Genomic DNA, 19,875 nt, shown 5'->3' on the forward strand with positions numbered 1-19,875 from the left:
TTGGTATCTCTGGAGGAAATCCAGCAGAGCTCCTCCTTCGCTTCCTCTGTTGGTTTCGAGCATTCCTCGCATCAATCCGCTGTTCGGGATCTTTCACCGTGAACGTTTCGGCAGAAGGACGTCTGCCTGTGGGACACAAGCCTTCCTGACACCTCACACTTTAAGGTAAATAACCTGTAGCTTCACGACTCTGTTGATGCTGTTGTTAGTTTAATGAGCTTCGTATTATTGACTTGGTTACACTTGATAAGGAAATAATCAGGAACTTTATGCACTGAAGACCACCACAGACAGCTGCAGCCAGTGTTTTTGTAACAGGTCAGGTGATTCCTGACCTCAGGCTCCGTCTCTCTGTGTCCCGGAGTAAATTGAAGCTTCATGAGTTCCCTGTTATCTTTCAGCTCATTTCCTCAATGTTAAATCTGGATGACTCCTACAAAGTAGTATTGAAGATGTGTTACTGGATAAGTAATCATCACAGCCACAGCACATGCACACTATTCACTGTGACGCTTCCTGTTACATCAGAGATGCCTCTGAACAAACGATGCTGTTAACTGAGTACAGCTAAACTCTAAGAATATGGGTCTCAGTGGAAAGCCAAGAACAACTTACAGATCCTGACTATTCTTTTGCACAACAGGAACTTGTTTAATGGTGTGCTGCTGATATGTTAGTCTCATAAGAACCAATAACACAGCATAATGTTAGGCTTATGTACATCCAATAAAATGACATTTCCCAGACTGAACTTGGTGCTTCAGTTGTTATGTGAACCACCCAGCAGCTTTCTTGACCTTTTCTTTTACTCTCACGGTTCAGGACGGGGATGCCTCTCACTAAAGCAAAGAAAAGAGTCACATGCACAGTGCCAGCTGAAAGTCATGCACACTGCTAGTGAAGCCTCGAGCCGCTTCCTGGCTTCAAGTATCCTCGAAACTAAATAATGTTGTAATTAATGTTCATGTGGTGATCCTGGACAAATGCTGAAAAGATGATACCACATGAGTCTACTTGTTGAGATTAAAAGGTGTTTGCGAATAAATAATGGACGCATTCTATTGACTGAAGTGAAGAGGGTCATGTTGCAGAGTGCCCCTCTGACAGCTGCATGAGCTTAGAGGAATTATCTCTGCTACTACCCATCCCAGAGAGTTACACTCTAATGCCACAAGCCCATTATGTGGTTTTATCAAACCTTTATTAGTCCATTTCATCTCAACAGTAACTAACCTCGGCCTCTGAGGGTCCAGCATGATACATATCACCGTGAAAGATCAGTTACACGTTACACCTGGCACAGTGCATGTGATTCCCTCTTCTTTTCTGTGTGGAGCCGTCCTCTCCTGAACTCTCAAAGGAAAAGATAAAGAGAGCGGCAGCATAATTCGGCAAACGTCAGAACCAGACCATGTCCAAGTCTTTACATGTCTCCTGCTGTGAGCAAGTGTGATGTTACACTGACAGTCGAATCGGATCAGATAATGTCTGATATGGATCCAATCTGATGATGATAGTTTCTAAAATGAAGGGGAATTTATTAAATACAGTATGAGTATATGAGTGTCATAGAAATGGTTTGTCAGTCCTTGTCCTCCCATTCTTGAAGTTGCCTCAAACCTTGTTCATCACATTGTTTTGGTGTCTGCATCTGTAATGTAACAAATATTTTGCAACATTTAAGTATACAGTGCCATACGAAAGTATTCAACCTCCCTGAAATTTAGATTTTTTAAAGATTCTATGTAAAAGAAAACAAAAAACAAACATAGTCCAAATTGATTAAGTAAAATTAAAACAAACACTTATTTGCTATAAAGCCTCTATATAATATATTGTGCTGTCAATTACATTCAGAAGTCACAAAATTAGCAAAATAAGGTATATAGTATATACCTCAGAATTTGGTATCACAACAAACCTGCCCAGAGAGGACTGTCCACCAAAACTCACAGACCTGCCAAGGAGGGCATTAATCAGGGAGACAGCACAGAGACCAAAGGTAACCCTGAAGGAGCTGGAAAGCTCCACAGTGGAGACTGTGTATCTGTCCATTGGACCATTATAAGCTGTACACTCCACAGAGCTGGGCTTTATGCAAGAGTGGGCAGAAAAAAAGCCACGGCTTTTCACCAAAAAGTCATGTGGGAGACTCCCCAAAGAAATGGAAGATGGTCCTCTGGTCAGATAAGACCAATACTGAACTTTGTAGCCATCAAATAAGACTCAATGTCTGGTGCAAACCCAACACCTCTCACACCCCCAAGAATAGCATCCCCACAGTGAAGCATGGCAGCATCATATATTCATTATCATGAGTATAATGAATACATTTTACGTTGGCAGTGATTTGGTCTCTGATTAAGAAGTATAAGGGAAGCTAAACTAACTGTAAAGCTTTGAGGGTTGGTGAGGTATGGTGCTTTACCTGAGCTCTCATAAAAATAGCAACAGTTAATGTCTGTAATGGAGGCACATTTGGTAGTGCACAGTGTTTGATAATCTGGATTGACTCATGAAGACAGCATGGGTATGATCAACTAAAGTCTAATTATTTCATTATGATTCACTGTTATTACTGACTATACATTTTGAATTATTAGGAAGTGACTCATTCCTCGCTCAAGTTTTAGTATCTATGCAATTTGTTTTTGTACCACTATGTTCTTAGTTCTTAACTAGATAATATATTTAAAAACTACTGTCAAGGTTGAATTGGAAAAATCCAGAGTGTTATCATCAGCATTCCAGGAAGGTGAAATATATATATATATATGCAGAGTAGGTAAACTTCTGGAGAATTTATGTCGAACAGGCTGACAACAGTTACTGCTTTACACTTGCTTTTACTTTGCTTCACACTCACTGGTCCATAGTGCACATTTGTTCATATGTGCTCTCAGAGGACACGACTCAAGCTCAGGTAGAGCCGCTGTACTTAAACAATTAAAAGGTTGCCTAAATTTCTTCAGTTCCTAGTTCCAAGATACTGAATATCAAATTGACTTATTTGTCACGTTGGATTAAATTGTCTGCTCAAGGACTGTAATGTGGGTTTTGGGGTTGAGAATATACCTCCTATAGATAGACACCTACTATAAAACACATCTTTGAACAGGAAATTCCAATGAAAATCCTGATTCATTGTGCTGACATTGCCTTTACTGGTTTTCAAGTGTGAGAATAGATATACTGTATTCCAGACAAATTCAACAAATTCTGTCCTCATTTTTATTTGTCAGCTTCTGTTTTCAGACTACAGAACAGGAATAAAATAAAAACTGAAAAGCAGCCCATGAAGACTACAAGTTAACCAGGCCATACTCCATTTTTCATCCATTACTAGTCTTGATATTGTAACTGCAGTGTAGTTTTATTCATATTTACAGGAAGAAATTAGATATCTTGCAGACTGTTAGTATTAAGGTTTTCAACCCACATCATCTTAGCATCTGCAGCCAACCAGCTAATGCAGTGTTGCAGTGCAGACTATTATTGCTGGTAGTGCAAGTGCAGAGAGCATGTTCTGCCTCTGGATTATTTAATTAACTTGTTAATTAAATAATCAACGCCTGTTATGGCTGTAAGTTAAACTTCTAATTTGCACTGATGTAAACTATTGCTCAGGTGAAGGTTTGCTGCCTTGGAAGCTTTTTATTGGCAGTACATAGCTTCTGTAGCCTCTGTCTTAAAGTACTCTCTGTTTGCTTAAAGGTGTGTCTCAGTCCTAAATACGACCACATGGGTCATTTGTTTATTTGCCAGAAACAAACTATAATTATAAATATGCAACCTCTAGTGGTCATGAGAGTGGCTACTCATAAAGTGTAAAATGGTATCCTTGAAGGTGACAGTCACATTGTAAAAAGAATGTATTTCAGCTGCAACCATGATTGTTTTTTAATTCTAATCAAGTAGTTTTTTATTTCTATCTCGAACCAAATGACACCCAACCAGGACGTTGGGTGTCATTCACACTAGACAAACATGCATTGTAAGGTGTTGTGTTTACCTGTAACCAAGACAACCAGCAAAATTGCATTCACGAAAATTTAATCCATCACTATAAAAAAAAACATATTTGAACACTAGTCAAACAGATTTGATTTCTAACTCTAACCAAGAAATCTGAGTATAAGTCAGTAGAGAAAAAACTGTAGTCTGATGTTGGTCTGGAACATGCATCTCATGCAGTTGTTTCACACATACGAGCATGGTGTTGGATCCGCCATTGAACCTTTGGGGGGAGGACTTTGCAAGACTTTAGATCGATCGATCGATCGATCGATCTATCTATCTATCTATCTATCTATCTATCTATCTATCTATCTATCTATCTATCTATCTATCTATCTATCTATCTATCTATCTATCTATCTATCTATCTATCTATCTATAAAACTTCTGCTTTAATAGAGGTGCTCAGTCTGACTGACGAGCAGTTAATCAGAGCATTGATCAGCAGCACCTGGCTGCTACTTACCCTCTTAACTCCTATGGAAGCAGTAAGGGTTCACTTAGTTTTTCACACGCTGCTTCTGTGTTTTGTCTCAGTTTTTGTTCAATAAAAAATAACACAGAGTAAAATGTCATGTGAGGCTGGGTTTATTTAATTTTAACACCTGCTGAGGAACAGATGATTTTTGTTACATTCTTTCACAGCCTTTGAACAGAAAAGGGTGGACTTTCATTTCTACATGACTGTATCATATAAACCAACAGTTTAGTGGCTATTTGTAGATTAGTATAGAACAAAATGTCTTCTGTGGGGCCTTCCTCCATCACCACCATGTCTCTCTGTTTTCCTCTTCTCCCTGCCCCCTCCTACTTCTCTCTTCACCCTCTCACCACATCTGCTTCTCATCCTGCAGCATTCCTGTCTCTCCTAAGAGGATTGCGACATGTGGTTTTGATGAACTTGCACACTCTCAGTTCCTTTTTTCTCTCCCTTTCACTACCTCATTGTGTTCTGTGTTCCTCAGTCTCTGTGTTGCTGCTCAGACAGATTTCCAGAAAGCAGAAACACACATGACTGCACTTTTACCACACACGCAACTTCATTTTACTGGCGTTCCGCTTTCCTTTGCCATGTCCAGTTATGCATCACATAATTATGTGGCCTGTCTCTTTTGTTCTCTGGGTATATTGATGCAGTCTGCTTCCCTTGCTGACTGATTATGGTTTACTACAGATGTTATAGTTTAATAACACTGTTAATGCATGCATGTGCATCTTAGTGCCCGTGAAGTCCTGCCTTGCAGTGCACCGAATAAACTGTTCTTGAGTGAAGAAAAAACAGAAATCAGAGTAAACCAGGCACTGAATTAGATATATGAGCGGCTCAAGAGCTTCAAGTTAGGTTTTGGTTCTGTTTGTGTCCAGACTGAGATTCTACTCATAGTGTGACACACAGCAGTTTCCTTTGGACACACATAAAGACTGTGAAATGAATACTGTTTGTAGCAGCCATGAATGAAGTTAATTTCATTGCAGTATGTGGATGTTAGTTGTTGAATGTATATTTTTGTCTGGATTATGATTATGATGATATTTGGAATAAGGTATATTGTCATGGGTTTGTATTGGTTCATTTAAACACCTGTTCATTTGCGAGCAGGCGTCTTACAGAGAGGTGAGCGAGTCACAGTATTTTCTGTTGACCGCCACCTCTAGTGTTTAAAATCACTGTGACTATGTTTTCTTATCTGGACATATTGGGGGCTCAGCGATTATTTCTAGCAGCACGTCAGATAAAGTAAAGACCCAGCTTCATCCTCTCAGGGACTTTAGCTTGGTTTGCTTAAGTCACATTTGTCAACAGAAATGGTTTGATAAGGCCATCAGGAAGAGCATCAAGACGCAAAACACTAAGGATTATTGGAAGGATGAATCAAAGGAATCAGTGGACACAAGACGGGGAAGACGCTGTTGTTGATCAACAGCTCAGAGTCGCTGACAAGTGAACATTACCCGCCTTCCGGTAAGCCTGCCTGTGAAAATATCCATGAAGCTGGTCATGAATAAAAGGAGGCGGCTTCTTTAAAAACCCATCTGATGTCTGTTGACCACCAAAGGCTCTTACTATGTGTTGAAAAGAAGAACCAAACGCAATGACATGAGCGTGTGCACAATGCTTCCTGTTGTGAATGAAACTATTTTCTTGCTCTGATGTGAATTTACAACCTGGATGAACAAATGCACTTTCGATAATTTCGAATGTCAACGAGATTCTTCGTCGTATACAGCCATTAAGACCAGAAAAGGCAACTGCCGGAAATTACGTTCTGAACGGACCAATCACAGCCCTCACGGCCCGCGTCTACGCAACGTGTTGTTAGAATTTTTTGGAGGTGCACGTCAGGCTACGGCGGAGGGGTCCAACGTCGACATCGTAGCTATGTCATAGAAGTGACATTAAAGCATAAAGTATGACTTAAAGGGACATGAACGCAGCCTACCTACACACACAGTCAAAAGACGAAAAACACTTTTCTTTTCTTCTTTTTTTTAAACACCGAATATACTGACATGGGCAAAATTAATTCGGTTATAGTCGTAACTTTCGGTATCGGTAAATCATCCAGCCGAATGAATGGTTTGCCAGCATTGTGGATACCAATACATTTAAACGAGTTGTTGAACAGGGTTTGAGTGGATCTAAAGATTTGTTCCAAAGTCATATTTCTGGTCAGCTGGAAAAAATAATTTATTCTGCAATACCAGCTGAACCGCAAATGCTAACAAAGGCTGCATCCACAGAGGACAAGCTGCAAGATGATGTAAAGCATAGTGATAGTGTGTCAAATGTGGAAAGTCGATTAATCGGAATAGAAAGTTCTGTTAATGGAAGTAAGTCTTCAGCTTCTTCAACTGCATCTGCTCATCTTAAGGCTGAGGCTGACTTGGCAGCTTTAATGGCAAGGCAGAAATGATTAAAGGAAAAATACCAACTGGAAAAGGAAGAGCAACAACTGAGGATAAGAAAGGAACAGTTTCAACTTGATGAGGAAATTGTTGTTCATATGGCCAAACTAGTTGTGTTAAGATCACACAGTTCCTCAAGTGGAAAGGAATCCATAACAAAGGTTTCAGATGGAATGAACTCTTATGTGGAAAAAGGGGAATTTAAGGAACATTCTCTCTCTCCTTATGATGAATCATTTGTTCCGCAAATGTTAATGAAAAAAAAGGAACTGGGAAAGAATTATTGTAAAACAGCAGTACAATTTAAGGAAAAAATGGTTCCCCAGTTCCCACACCCTGATCCTCTGTCTTTTAAAGATTATGTGCCTTACAACATGTGTTTCATGGGAATGCTTGAGAAAATACAGGCCAAAGTGGAAGTTCTTGAATATGAAAGTTGGACCTGAAGACAAGACTCAAAATAATATGTTGGACAATATGAGACAGAATGAAGTAACCACACTTTTGATACAGCAACAACAACGTCTTGCTTTTTTGCAAAAAAGAGAGATTCCAATCTTCTATGGAAATCCATTGGAATATCGTGCATTTCTGAAGGCTTTTGAAAATGGAGTTAAGAGCAATACTGAGAGTTTTAGTGATCGACTCTATTATCTCAATAAACAATATATCAGTGGTCATCCAAAAAGGCGCGTTCAAAGTTGTCACCATCTCAACCCTCAGAGAGGGTGTGTTAAAGCAAAAATGTTATTACAAGAGCAATTTGGAAATGAACAGAAAGTTGCACATGCATATATGGAAAGAGCTCTCTCATGGCCTCTCATTAAATCCAAAGATGTGACAGGGCTTCAGGATTATAGTCTTTTTCTAAGAGGATGTTCAATTGTAATGGAAGAATAAGTTGGACATGCCAGCGAATACGTTCACAGCAATCAAGAAATTCAAACTTACAAACTCAGAGACAAGTGAAGGACTGTAGCATGCCAGAGAGAAGAAACCAGAGAGTAAAATTTATAAACATTGTTGATTTCATTGAAAGGTGATTGAGGCTTTTGGCTGACCTGGTGTTTGGTGACATTCAGGATGCTCCATTGATAAGTAAAGGTGTGAGCAAACAGAAATCACAGTGTTACTCTGGATTAAAGGGAACGAGTTTTGCAACTGCTGTATCCCCTGTGGAAAAGAAAACTCGAAATGCAAGTAAAGGGAAGGAATATGTTCAGTTATGTCAACAGTTGGAAGAGAGGGCCCACAAAGAGGTTAGTTCTCTACTTAGTTAAAGGAGAATGAGAATGAGTCTATTTTGGCTGTTTGTGTATTGGGCACATCAGTAAGGACTGTAAGAAATGGATTTCCTGTAAAAAAAAAAAAAGTGGTCTCAAACATCCGACTATACTGCACATTCCTCAAAATGAGAAAGCAAACAACTCAGGCCAAATAGTGGAGAAATCAAACATAACATTTGACAGTTCTCTGGTGTCTATTGGTCTAACTTGGGCTGGAGATCATGACTGCAAATTTCCTACAGTTCCTGTGCAAGTTAAGGCAAGAAAAAGTAACAAGATTATTTCTACTGAAGTACTGTAGTATGTTGCACAGGCTTAATGCACAAATATGGCCTTAAAAGGGGGGAGAACTTGTATAATCTGAAGAACCATGGGGGAAGAGAAAGTTGTATGTAGCCATATTGTAACAGGCTTAGAAGTGGCTGGCTTGAAAGAACAGAACTTCTTCTGAATGCCCAAGACTTACACACAACAACACATGCCTGTCCATAAAGGCAATATCCCAAGACAACAGGCTCTACAGGCATGGGCTAATTTGAATAGTGTTCATTTACCATAGATAGATGTCAGCATTGACGTGTTAATAGTTACAGATGTTCCTAAGGCCTTAGAACCATTGCAAGTTATTTGTATCCTATCAGTGTAACCCAACCTCTGTTTTTCACAAATAAATGATAAATAGTGTGCTGTGGGATCTCCTTTTGGTTTCCTGTTTTTAAGGAACATGGCTTCTGAGGGGGCAGCAGTGGAGCCCAGGTTACATCGTCTCTCCAACTGGTTTGATCCTGAAAGTGCTGCGGTAAGAGGGGGCCACTCAACTGGAGTACTTTACTTGAATTTAACCTGTAACCTCCCATGAATTAGTATTAAGTGGTTGTGGATGCATCTGTGTGTCTGTGCAGGTGGTGACCATCCTGTTGGGACTGTTCCAGGTACTGCTGTCAGCCTCGCTGGCTTATACAGAACAAAGTCTGCCAAAACTCTTCATACTGCCACTTGTCTTAGGAATTCTGGTATGTACCTTATCAGAATGTTTCTATCACAAGTTTCAACTTCAACTTTAAATAGAAACGTTTTTTTATTTTACTTTGCACAGCTGAGAGAAAGCTTTTGTAAGTGATGAAGAAAAATATTTAAAAGGGTCTGTGGTGACAAAAGTGGAATAGCTCAAGCTCCAGCAGACTGCTTGCACTCATGCCACTATTCATCCATCCGTCCATCCATTTTCTATACCCGCTTAATCTAGGGTCGCGGGGTTCAAGAGTCTGTCCCAGTCGTCACCGGGTGAGAGGCAGGGTATACCCTGGACAGGTAGCCAATCCATCACTGGGCCACACAGAGACAAACGAGACAAACAACCACTCACGCTCACACTCACTCCAAAGGACAATTTAGAGTCACCAGTTAACCTTAAATGCATGTTTTTAGGTGGTGGGAGGAAGCCAGGAGTACCCAGTGAGAACATGCAAACTCCTGCCACTATTCAATTCAATTCATCCATCCATTTTCTATAACGTCAATCCGTGGTCAGGTAGCGGGTGGGCTGGAGCCTATCCCAGCAGTCATCGGGCAAAAGGCAGGGTACACCCTGGACAGGTCGCCAGTCCATCACAGGGCCACATAGAGACAAACGACCATTCACGCTCACACTCACTCCTATGGACAATTTAGAGTCACCAATTAACCTACCATGCATGTTTTTGGATGGTGGAAGCCAGAGTACCTGGAGAACCAGGAGAGAACCCACGCATACACGGGGAGAACATGCAAACTCCACACAGAAAAGCCCCAGGCAGGGATCGAACTTAGAACCCTGTTGCTGTGAGGTGACGTTACTAACCACCACACCACCGTTTTATTTATATAGTGCGAAATGCCAACAACAAATGTCATCTCAGGCCACTTCAAAGATATAGCCTATATAGATATATATATATATATATATATATATATATATATATATATATATATATATATCTATATATATATATATATATATATATATATATATATATATATATATATATATATATATATAAGCAATTATTTTGCTTGCTTGTTTTGTGTTTTGTTATTTTTCAAACATAGTCAGTGCATGAGGATGGTGTGTGATAATGTGTCCTGGGGTGAGGAGGGATCTATTTGGTGTGTTCAAGGACAAGCAGTATCACCTCATCTGTCAAGCCAGGTCTATGTGTGTATTCTTTGTTCTGGCTTTATTTTTGTAGTCACTTCCTGTCACAATGTTATTGTCTTCATCCTAATTGTTTTCACCTGTGCATCATTGTCTTTCCCTCTGTTTAGTGTATTTATACCCCAGTCTTTCTCTTGTTTGTTGGGTGTTCGTCTTGTCATTTGTCAGTCGTTCAAGCATTAATACCAGGTCTAGTTTTCCCGTTTTTGACCTCTTTGCATGTTTACGACCAAAGATTTTGCCAGACGATTTTGTACCTTTGCTTTGTCTATTCTTGCTTACCTGTGTACCAAACCTTGAAATTATTAAACCGATACTGATTTTGGAAATCTGTTCTGTCAGAGTTGTGCATTGAGTCCTCCAGTTCAGAGCATGATATCATCAACTTCAACCAAAACTTTTTTCTTTTTCTTTTATTCTAATTTTTTGAGTGTTAAAAGAACAAAATTACAAAGTTTCCACAACTTCAGGTCAAGGGCGGATTGTTAAACAATACTCACATTGTTTTCAATTTTACATTTTGCAAAACAAACCCCAGCTGCCCAACCCCACCCCTGACCCCTATAGAACACCTTCCACCCAACCTGTCTCTAGGTAAAAGGAAGACTGAGAGAGAATCTGGCATTTTGGAGCGTAAGATCTAGTGATAAATCAGCAAACTTCAGATATTGGACTCATCCGGTGTTATGTCTAGTGAATCTATGATGGACAGCAGGGGGTTCCTAGTTTTTGTCAAAGTTCTTTAAAGAGCCTTTCAGGGAAAACCTTAGCCTCTCCAACTTTAAATTGTACAAAACCTCCTTCAGCCATCGATTATAGGATGGGGGCAAGATGTGCTTCTGTTCCACTAAATTAAGCGTCTGGCCAGCAGTGTGCAAAATGCCATAGAGTGTCGTGCCTCAGCTGTTAGGTGGGTGGGAGTTGGCCACAAAGTGATTGGCCATTTGAAGAGAATCAAGTGTTTTAGACCAAAAGTATATAAAGATAAACGACCAAATGTGTAGAGGATTGGCAGGGGATTGGTTGCATCTATTGCAGGTGTCAGCAACATTGAGATAGATTTTGGACAGCCTATGGTTAGTGTAATAAGTCCTATGTATAAGTTTGCTTTGAATCAACCCGTGACAGGCACAGATAGAGGAATTGTGGTCTAAAGCAAGAACATTGTCCCACTGGGACTTACTGAGCCTTAGATCTTGTTCCCACAAGCTTCTTGTTTGTTGTGGGAAAACTGAAATGACTTCGTTCATTGTATTAGAAATGAGAGAGATATTCCTTCCCTGATTTGAATTTATCATAAAAAGAGATTTGGGAAATTAAGAGAACTGATTGACCACTAGATTGATGCTAACATCGGTGACTGACACAGGACGCAGAGAGCAGACCCATGACTGCAGTGAGACCTGGGATGAAGAAAGGTCCATATGGACTCAGTCAGGCTGGTTAGTCATGGGTTTTGTCGTTCCAGTGCAAAAGCTTATGAATGTTAGCCGCCCAGTAGTAGTATAAAAGATTAGGAAGGGAAAGGCCTCCTGTCCACTTAGGACGCTGCAATATCTTTTTCTGCATACGCAGAAGTTTACAATATTGACTTGACTTGTTTGACAAGTCTTTGTCAACTTTGTCAAGTCAAAGGACAGAGCCTGGTCAAAAATAACTCCGTTCCTCACTGTAGTTCTAAAAGCCAAAGAAATACTATATAAATTAACCATATAGCGAGACAATTTCTCCCTGAAATGCTCAGGTCCAAAGACAACGACTTTAATGTTACCTAATGGTAAGTCCACTACCAGAGGCTAATAGGAGCTCATTGGTAACTTTCACCAGTGGATGGATGGATGGATGGATGGATGGATGGATGGATAGATAGATAGATAGATAGATAGATAGATAGATAGATAGATAGATAGATAGATAGATAGATAGATAGATAGATAGATATTGAAACTATGTGGTATGATGCACTCTGAATCCTGACTGAAACTCTTCAAACAGATTATTTCTATGTAAATTATCTGACGGCAGCAGCTGTGAATTAAATCAAGGAGCCAGCTTTTTCTGACTGATTACTTTCTTTGTCATATCAAAGAGCTAGGATGGACTCATGTACAGAGGTCTGGACTAGACAGTTTTTAGCTGAGACACATGAAAGACATTGCGAATCTGTCATGGCTAGGTGCTTAGTCAACTTAGAAAAAGGACCCAAGACTGTAACCGGAAGAAGAAGCAAGGATTCGGCCATAACCCCTGAAACCACACAAACATACAGCCACACCCCCCTACCAGCATGGTGAATTGCAGAGCAACGTGTTCCCTCGACGCAGAACTTCGAATGCTCAATGACGATGTCACGTTGATGTCGTTGACATTCTGAAGACTATAAATTAAGCTTAAGTCCTTAGCATAGGAATCCAGAGTGAGGAAAATGACAATGGGATCGGTTACTGAGGAACACAGGAAGGCGAGGTAAGCACTGGAAAGAACAGTTTGGAGTAAACGCAGGAACCGGCCAAATTACCACCGGTGAAGTGAGACAGTCTGGCAAAGACTGGTTGCTCCTGCAGCTCCTTAAGACTGTGTCTCAATGAGGGCAGATGAAAAACTGGTGTGAAAGCAGTAGCAATCCAAACTCTGCCCCGGACTTCCTGAAAACCTGAGACTCAGAAACCACAGCAGAAAAACACGGGCAAGCATGATCGTGACAGAATCTACAGGTTTCTTGGTAACTAGAGATGGACAGATACAGGGTTGATTAGAGAGTCAACTTCAAACGAGCCAATGCAATGCGGGGGCAGTTTTTTGGATTCAGTTTCAGACCTACATCCAGACCTTGGATGTAGTTTGATGCTAGGATTCTATGTCGGTCCGCCAGATGTTTGCTCTACACCTTAGTCCTCAGAGGGACAGATTGAGCGGGTGATGTCATGATCAATGTCTTTTTGGAATCTTTTTTTATCTTGGTTTTTGTTTTTCGATGTTGTGTATTTCTGTTCTGTTTCTTGTTGTTATGTTTTTTTCTCTCTTGTCTCAGTTCTGTTCGCTTCCTCACTTGTTTCCTCAGTGTCTTTTCAGTCCGGTCATCAGCTCCACTCCCTTTACCTGTGTTATTCCCCTCAGCTGTCTTCACTCACCAATCACCCTCCGCTGTATATAAACTCCTGGTTTCATTCACTCTTTGCCAGATCCTCACCGTTATAATGTCTTGTGCTGTTCCTAGTTTCTTGTTTCTATTCTGGTTAGTTTAGTCAATTCAAGTTTTACTCAGCGTTTTGATTTTGTTTTCCCTGTTTTATTTTTATGTATTTCCAGCTTTGCTGTGCCTTTTTATTTATTTAAAATATATATTTTTAATTCATTTTTGCCTCCTGGCTCTCGGTCTGTGTCTGCACCTGGGTCCTCCTTCCTCGTCACCTACTACACATGGCAGGTGATGCTGAATAGAAGGGACAGATAGTTCACCTTCTAATGCAGGAAACAAGGGTGGTTGTTAACCCACGGTTGCTTCAAAGAATAGAGTCTGCTTGCTTTGGAGTTCATGGTTTTGTGTGCAAATTCCACTCAAGCTAGTTGCGAGCTCCAAGTGGATTGGTTAATACTAGGGACACGCATGACTAATCTGTTAATCAATGTCACTTTGTCGGGACGATTTACACAGTCAACTACTTTTTTTTAAGAGTCGACCAATTTTTGTTTGAGGCAGGAAGAGATATATATATATATATAGTTCACTATGCAGAGATGTGTAACTAATGTTTACAGTGCTGTTTCATTTTCAACATCTACATGAATATTAAAGTCACCCACTACAATGACTTTATCTGTACTCAGCACTAACTGGGATAAAAACTCTGAGAATTCAGACAGAAACGCAGAATAAGGGCCAGGTGGACGATACACAACAACAAGGTCTTGTTGTTCTTTTCTGTCTTCTCAAACCCCAGCTGGTTGAGGCGGATGGCCACCCTTCCTGAGTCTGGTTCTGCCAGAGGTTTCTTCCTGGTTCTGGTTCTGCCAGAGGTTTCTTCCTGTTAAAGGGAGTCGTTCCTTTCCACAGTCCCTCAGGCTCAGGACGGGAGATTGGACTGAAGACAAGTTTCAGTGCAATCTGTTGGTTTCCTTAGCGAGGATATTATTTTTTGTATTGGCTCTATATGAATGAAATGGATTATTTTGAAATTAATTAATTGGATTTCATTGGATTATGATTACAATTCCAATTGGCATGAATTGGACTATATTATTAAGTGCCTTGAGATTGTTGTGATTTGGCGCTATATAAATAAAACTGAATTGAATTAACACTAATCTTGGGTCTAGGACTGATTAGTAACCCTGATCTGAAGATAGCTGCCACTCCTCCTCCTCTGCCTGTGGTTCGAGGAACATGAACATTTAAATAGTCAGAGGGAGTTGATTCATTAATGCTAACATGATCCTCCTGCTGCAGCCAGGTTTCTGTAAGACAAAATATATCAATATGATGATCACAGATCAAATCATTCACTAACAGAGACTTTGAAAGGAGAGATCTAATATTCAGCAAACCACATTTAACAGTTTGATGTTTTTGTTCAGTTAAAGTTTTTGTTTTAATTTTTTTTTGCACAAGAGGATTTGCTCCTTTTGTGTTTTTTGATTGAGGGGGGGGGCAGCATCAGGTGGGAAGCCGCAGAGAAGTGTGTAAAACTACAACTCTGCATCCTGGTCTCAACCCTGGGATGTCATGTTTTTGGATGACTAATAAATTCGTCCATATTTCTAGAAATGAGAGCCGCTCCTTCCAAAGTGGGATGGATGCCGTCTCTCCTCATCAGACCAGGTTTTCTCCAGAAAGATTTTCAGTTATCTATGTAGCCCACGTTGTTTGCTGGACACCATCTAGACAACCAGCGATTGAATGAGGACATGCGGCTAAACATGTCATCACTGGTCAGATTTGGCAGGGGTCCAGAGAAAACTACGGAGTCCAATTGCTGGTTTCAAACACATCACACTATGTGTGTGGGTAAAACAGAGCCAAAACACAGCAGTAAGAGAAGTGAAATGTGGAGAGTTGTGTGTGTGTTGCTCTGTCTCTTCATCAGTCAGTGGAAGCTTTTTGTTATAGAGCGCCCCTCACTGGTGACAGGAAGCAGATTCTCTTCCCCTTACACATTTCAGCTTGTGTGCTTTTTGTGTTTGCTTCACAGTTGATTTATGTTTGATTGATTACCTCACAGCTGTTTTCAGGTAATCATCACTCACCTCAGTGTTTTCACTCCTTGGTGTTTTATGTTTCAAGAAGTTTGTATTTCAGTCAGTCTAGGTTTTGATTGCTGTTTGTCTCTGGTTTGTTACAGTGTTCTGAACCTTTGATTTTGCACTTTTTTGGATCGTTTATTGGACTGATGCTTTCTGTCTGCTGCTCTGACTGGTTGATTTGCATTGCTAGCTGACTGGCTGTATGACAATATTCTTTCTTTAAAAAACCCTTGGCATTTAGACTATGTCCTCCATCCAGTCTCACATCAGTGTAGCCTTTTCCAGGAGTTTCCTCTGAGGCCATTCTCCTTAGAAATATCTTGTGTAAAGGGCAGATACGCAAGCAGTATTTATGATAGAGAAATTTAAAGAAGGATTGCACAGTGATGTGGTGGTCAGCACAAGTGCCTCACAGCAGAGGGTTTTACTGGTTCTGAGCCCGACTGGTTTCTGTGTAGAGTTTGCATGTTCTCCCCGTGTATGTGTGGGTTCTCTCCGGGTACTCTGGCTTCCTAATTCCACCATCCAAAAACATCCATGTCGGGTTAACTGGTGACTCTAAGTTGTCCCTAGGAGTGAGTGTGTCTAGTTGTTTCTCTATTTCTTCCCCCTACCCAAACCAGGTTTTGGAACTGGGGTTGTAGATCATTAACGTCATCCCAGAAAAAGATGCTGAATGATTACAATGAATTGAATAATTGAATTGGAATATATTATTTAAGTGCCTTGAGATGACATTTGTTGTAATTTGGGGCTATATAAATAAAACTGAATCGAATGCTGATTTCATCCATTTTCTATACCCACTTAATCCATCAGTTGGGTCACAGGGGGGCTGGAGCCTATCCCAGCGGTCATCAGGCAGGAGGCAGGGTACACCCTGGACAGGTCGCCAGTCCATCACAAGGCCACAATCACAGACAAACAATCACACACTACTAAGGACAATTTTAGAGTCACCAATTAACCTAACATGGATGTTTTTAGACCGTGGGAGGAAGCCGGAGTATCTGGAGAGAACCCACGCATACACGGGGAGAACATGCAGACTCCACACAGAAAGGCCCCGGACGGGAGTTGAATCTGGAACCCTCTCACTGTGAGGCGATGGTGCTGACCACCACATCACCGTGCATCAATCTTGTTTACTAATGTGGTGGCTGACACAGTGTTTGGCCCATGAAACAAAAACCTGATCCAACCTCCTGAACAGAGGCTTATGATGGTGTTCAGGAGAGGAAAAACCAGGGTGACAGAATGCCCCAAACCCAAGTATACTACACCCACTGAATAGTGTTTGGGCTCAAAGGCAGGCTTTAGATTTTAGCATTACGCTGTGTGATCTGAGACCACAAAAATTGGCAGAGAAGCAGATAGCACTTGCTGTCTGGTTTGAGGGGAATGGTATTTTTAGGTTGGACACAGGAATGTTCTGATAGATTTTTGTCAGTAGTGATATTGATCACTTCTGATGTTTAGGAAGGACAGTTTAGCTTACATGGTTGAATGTTGATTTTAGTCTAAATAAAGAATTTAGGAAGGGGTTAGAGAGGATATGTTTGGGGAGCATGATGAAAACTTTTGTGGTTCTCTTTTTATTTGGGAATCAGAATTGTTCCGTATGGGGCTTTCATTCAGACTTAAATCAGACTTTCAGCTGATTGATATTGGTCTGATCATTTTTGTAAGCTATTCAAAGCAGCTCTGATAGATGCCTTTTGCATTGTGTATCATGCCTCCTTATTTTCCTGAATGTCTACAGAGATACCATGATCCATACGATTAAAAAAAATCCATTTTAATAGGATGGAAAGGCTACATTTTTACCACTGACATGCCAAGTAAATGACAATGGTAACTTGTTATTAATATTATAACTGACTTATAAAGTCATATAAAGTGGAACCCAGTAGCTTGAAAAATGAAATGAAATTATATGAATCTGATTTTTATTTATTGCAGATTATTGCAGGAGGATCCTTTACAATGGCCAATGAGAGGAATCCAAACAGACTGCTGGTGAGTTAGAAAAGTGAATCTGTGAGAGCTAAAACAAAGTGGAACCATCAGGTCAGACAGGCTTTCTAGCTACATTATTTTCTGAACAGCAAACATGTAGTCTGAAAGACTTTTAAGTGTTGAATGTCTTGTATGTCACACTTTCTGAAAGTCAGACATTATTCCATGTAAACGAAAAGAGTCATAGTTACAGTAGGCCTGCAAGAGTATTCACCCCACCTTTTTTTTACATTACAATTGAAAATGTAAATAATTTGTAATAACTCTGGCTGCCTCCCTGATTAATGCCCTCCTTGCCCGGTCTGTGAGTTTTTGGTGGACAGTCTTCTTTGGGCAGTTTTGTTGTGGTACCAAATTCTTTCCATTTTGTGATGATGGATTAAATGGAGCTCTGTGGCATTTTCATAGTATCTGATGTTTTTGAAAATGGTACCTCGTGATTAGTGCTGTTGCAGACTGTGGTGCCTTACAGAACAGCTCTGTAGATCAAGTGACACTTAGTTTACACCCAGGTAGACCTTATTTTGCTAATTTTGTGACTTCTGAATGTAATTGTGGACTATCCACAGCTCTGTGGCTGTGCCTGCAGTAACCTGCTCGGTCTGCTGGGGGCGCTGCTCGCGCTCTGCCTGTACTGCTACACGCTCAGCACCCAACACAAGGAAGTGCTGTGTCCGCCTCTTTCTGAGGACTTCTACTACCACCGTTCAAATTCCCACTGTCCCCTAGAGAATCTGACGGTCAGTGTCATAAAATGGTTTCTTTCCTTTCCTATCTCTGGTTTTCTGTTATTTTCCCTTTTCTTCCCCTTTCCCAAATAAAAATATATGTATGTACACTTCTCCCTATCAACATAAGTAAATAATGAAAATGCTAAGAATAATGTTGATGGTGGCCCTGTAATCACCACAGTGTGTGTTCTCTTGTTTCTTGCAGGCTTATTACTGGAGTATCGTTCTGCTGCTGCTGCTCTATGACATTGGAGCTGTGATCATGCACTGCCTCCTCTCAGTCTCTGCTATCAAAACACTTAAAACAGACTAATGCTCACACACACACGACACATAACCTCTGTATCAATGAAAATCAAATGTAAAGATATAATTCTTGCAGATTTTGGTTTTAGCAGATGTCATGACTGTAATGACTGATATTCATATGAACTGGAGGTTTCTAAGACAAATGTGTCCTCACATCATGAAGAACACCAACAGAAAATAAATTCTTAAACAGCAAGAATTAAATAGTCCCATAGTAAGTTATAATTATGTTCACTTACTGACGTTGATAAAGAACACCTATTAAGCTTCTTATTCAGGCAGCGACCTGTCCATCAGTCCCGTGGCAGTGGTGCAGGCTCACTGAGCTGTGATCCTGCAGACAGCTCAGATTAGAGGATTTCCCCCAAATCTTCCTCTGGCAGGAAGAAAGGCCACATTGATGAGAGATGTCAGAGCATACTCCAACCTCAAGATGGATGGAAAACATCTGGTCTCACTCCTGCCAGCTAGCGACTGAAGTCAGACTCTCCAACATTCATTCCTGGTGAGGCTGAAGATGGCAGACTTACACCCTGAGTCCAGAGAACACTGGAGCTCTGCAGCAGGAGTGTGCAGTCACTGTAATGATGTGTCAGCCAGCAGCAGTGTCACAATTTCCAGCATGTTGTGGAATCTATAAACCAAAGAACTGAGCTTATTTGACAGCAGGAACAGACCCAGCTCACTACCCCTCTCTGTTTAATACAGTGAGCCTCTTTCCATCAGGATGAACACTCTGAGATCTCAGCCACAGTTTTGAGTGTACTGCTGCTGTAGTTCACTTACTTGTCATTGTTTTCAGTACACCTTGGGCTATTTGAAGGCAGCTACAACATTAAACCCACCTGTCTATTATTCTATAGATATTCTTTGAGCTACAAAAAAATCTGCTCTTACTGCTTTGGGGCATAGACATGGGACATCTGGTTGTCATACTGTGTTAGGCAGCAGAAGCTTAGGTTTTGCTATTTGTGGGGTGGGGACTGTAGAGTTTGGTGGGCAAATGTATAGAAATTAGCTGTTGGTAAGAGAAATCGCATACAACTGCACAGTCTCAAAGAATAATGGGACATGTCTGCTGTTACCTGATCTAACAGCTTTCTGGTTAGATATCAAGCTAACAGTCAGTGGGTCTACATGATGGAGCAATCTCGAGCATGCGCAGAACTTA

General features: G+C 40.6%; 1 protein-coding gene across 2 annotated transcripts; it reads left to right on the forward strand.

Moving 5' to 3' along the window:
* The first annotated feature begins 17 nt into the window (after positions 1 to 17).
* Positions 18 to 18,897, forward strand: LOC140304876 (uncharacterized). 2 transcript variants are annotated; one of them, XM_072383683.1, is made up of 6 exons: positions 18 to 165; positions 8,931 to 9,009; positions 9,113 to 9,223; positions 17,608 to 17,664; positions 18,234 to 18,404; positions 18,601 to 18,897. In XM_072383683.1, the coding sequence occupies exons 2-6, from the start codon at positions 8,935 to 8,937 to the stop codon at positions 18,706 to 18,708; spliced, it is 522 nt and encodes a 173-aa protein (XP_072239784.1). In that variant the 5' UTR covers positions 18 to 165; positions 8,931 to 8,934; the 3' UTR covers positions 18,709 to 18,897. The 2 variants fall into 2 exon arrangements, with proteins under 2 accessions (XP_072239784.1, XP_072239783.1); XM_072383682.1 differs by lacking the exon at positions 18 to 165 and adding an exon at positions 2,242 to 2,260 and having other exon boundaries at positions 8,925 to 9,009.
* The last annotated feature ends 978 nt before the right edge of the window (positions 18,898 to 19,875 follow it).

The sequence above is a fragment of the Leuresthes tenuis genome, unplaced genomic scaffold, assembly GCF_036924035.1.
Source record: "Leuresthes tenuis unplaced genomic scaffold, fLeuTen1.0.hap1 SCAF_4, whole genome shotgun sequence".
Classification (NCBI taxonomy): domain Eukaryota; kingdom Metazoa; phylum Chordata; class Actinopteri; order Atheriniformes; family Atherinopsidae; genus Leuresthes; species Leuresthes tenuis.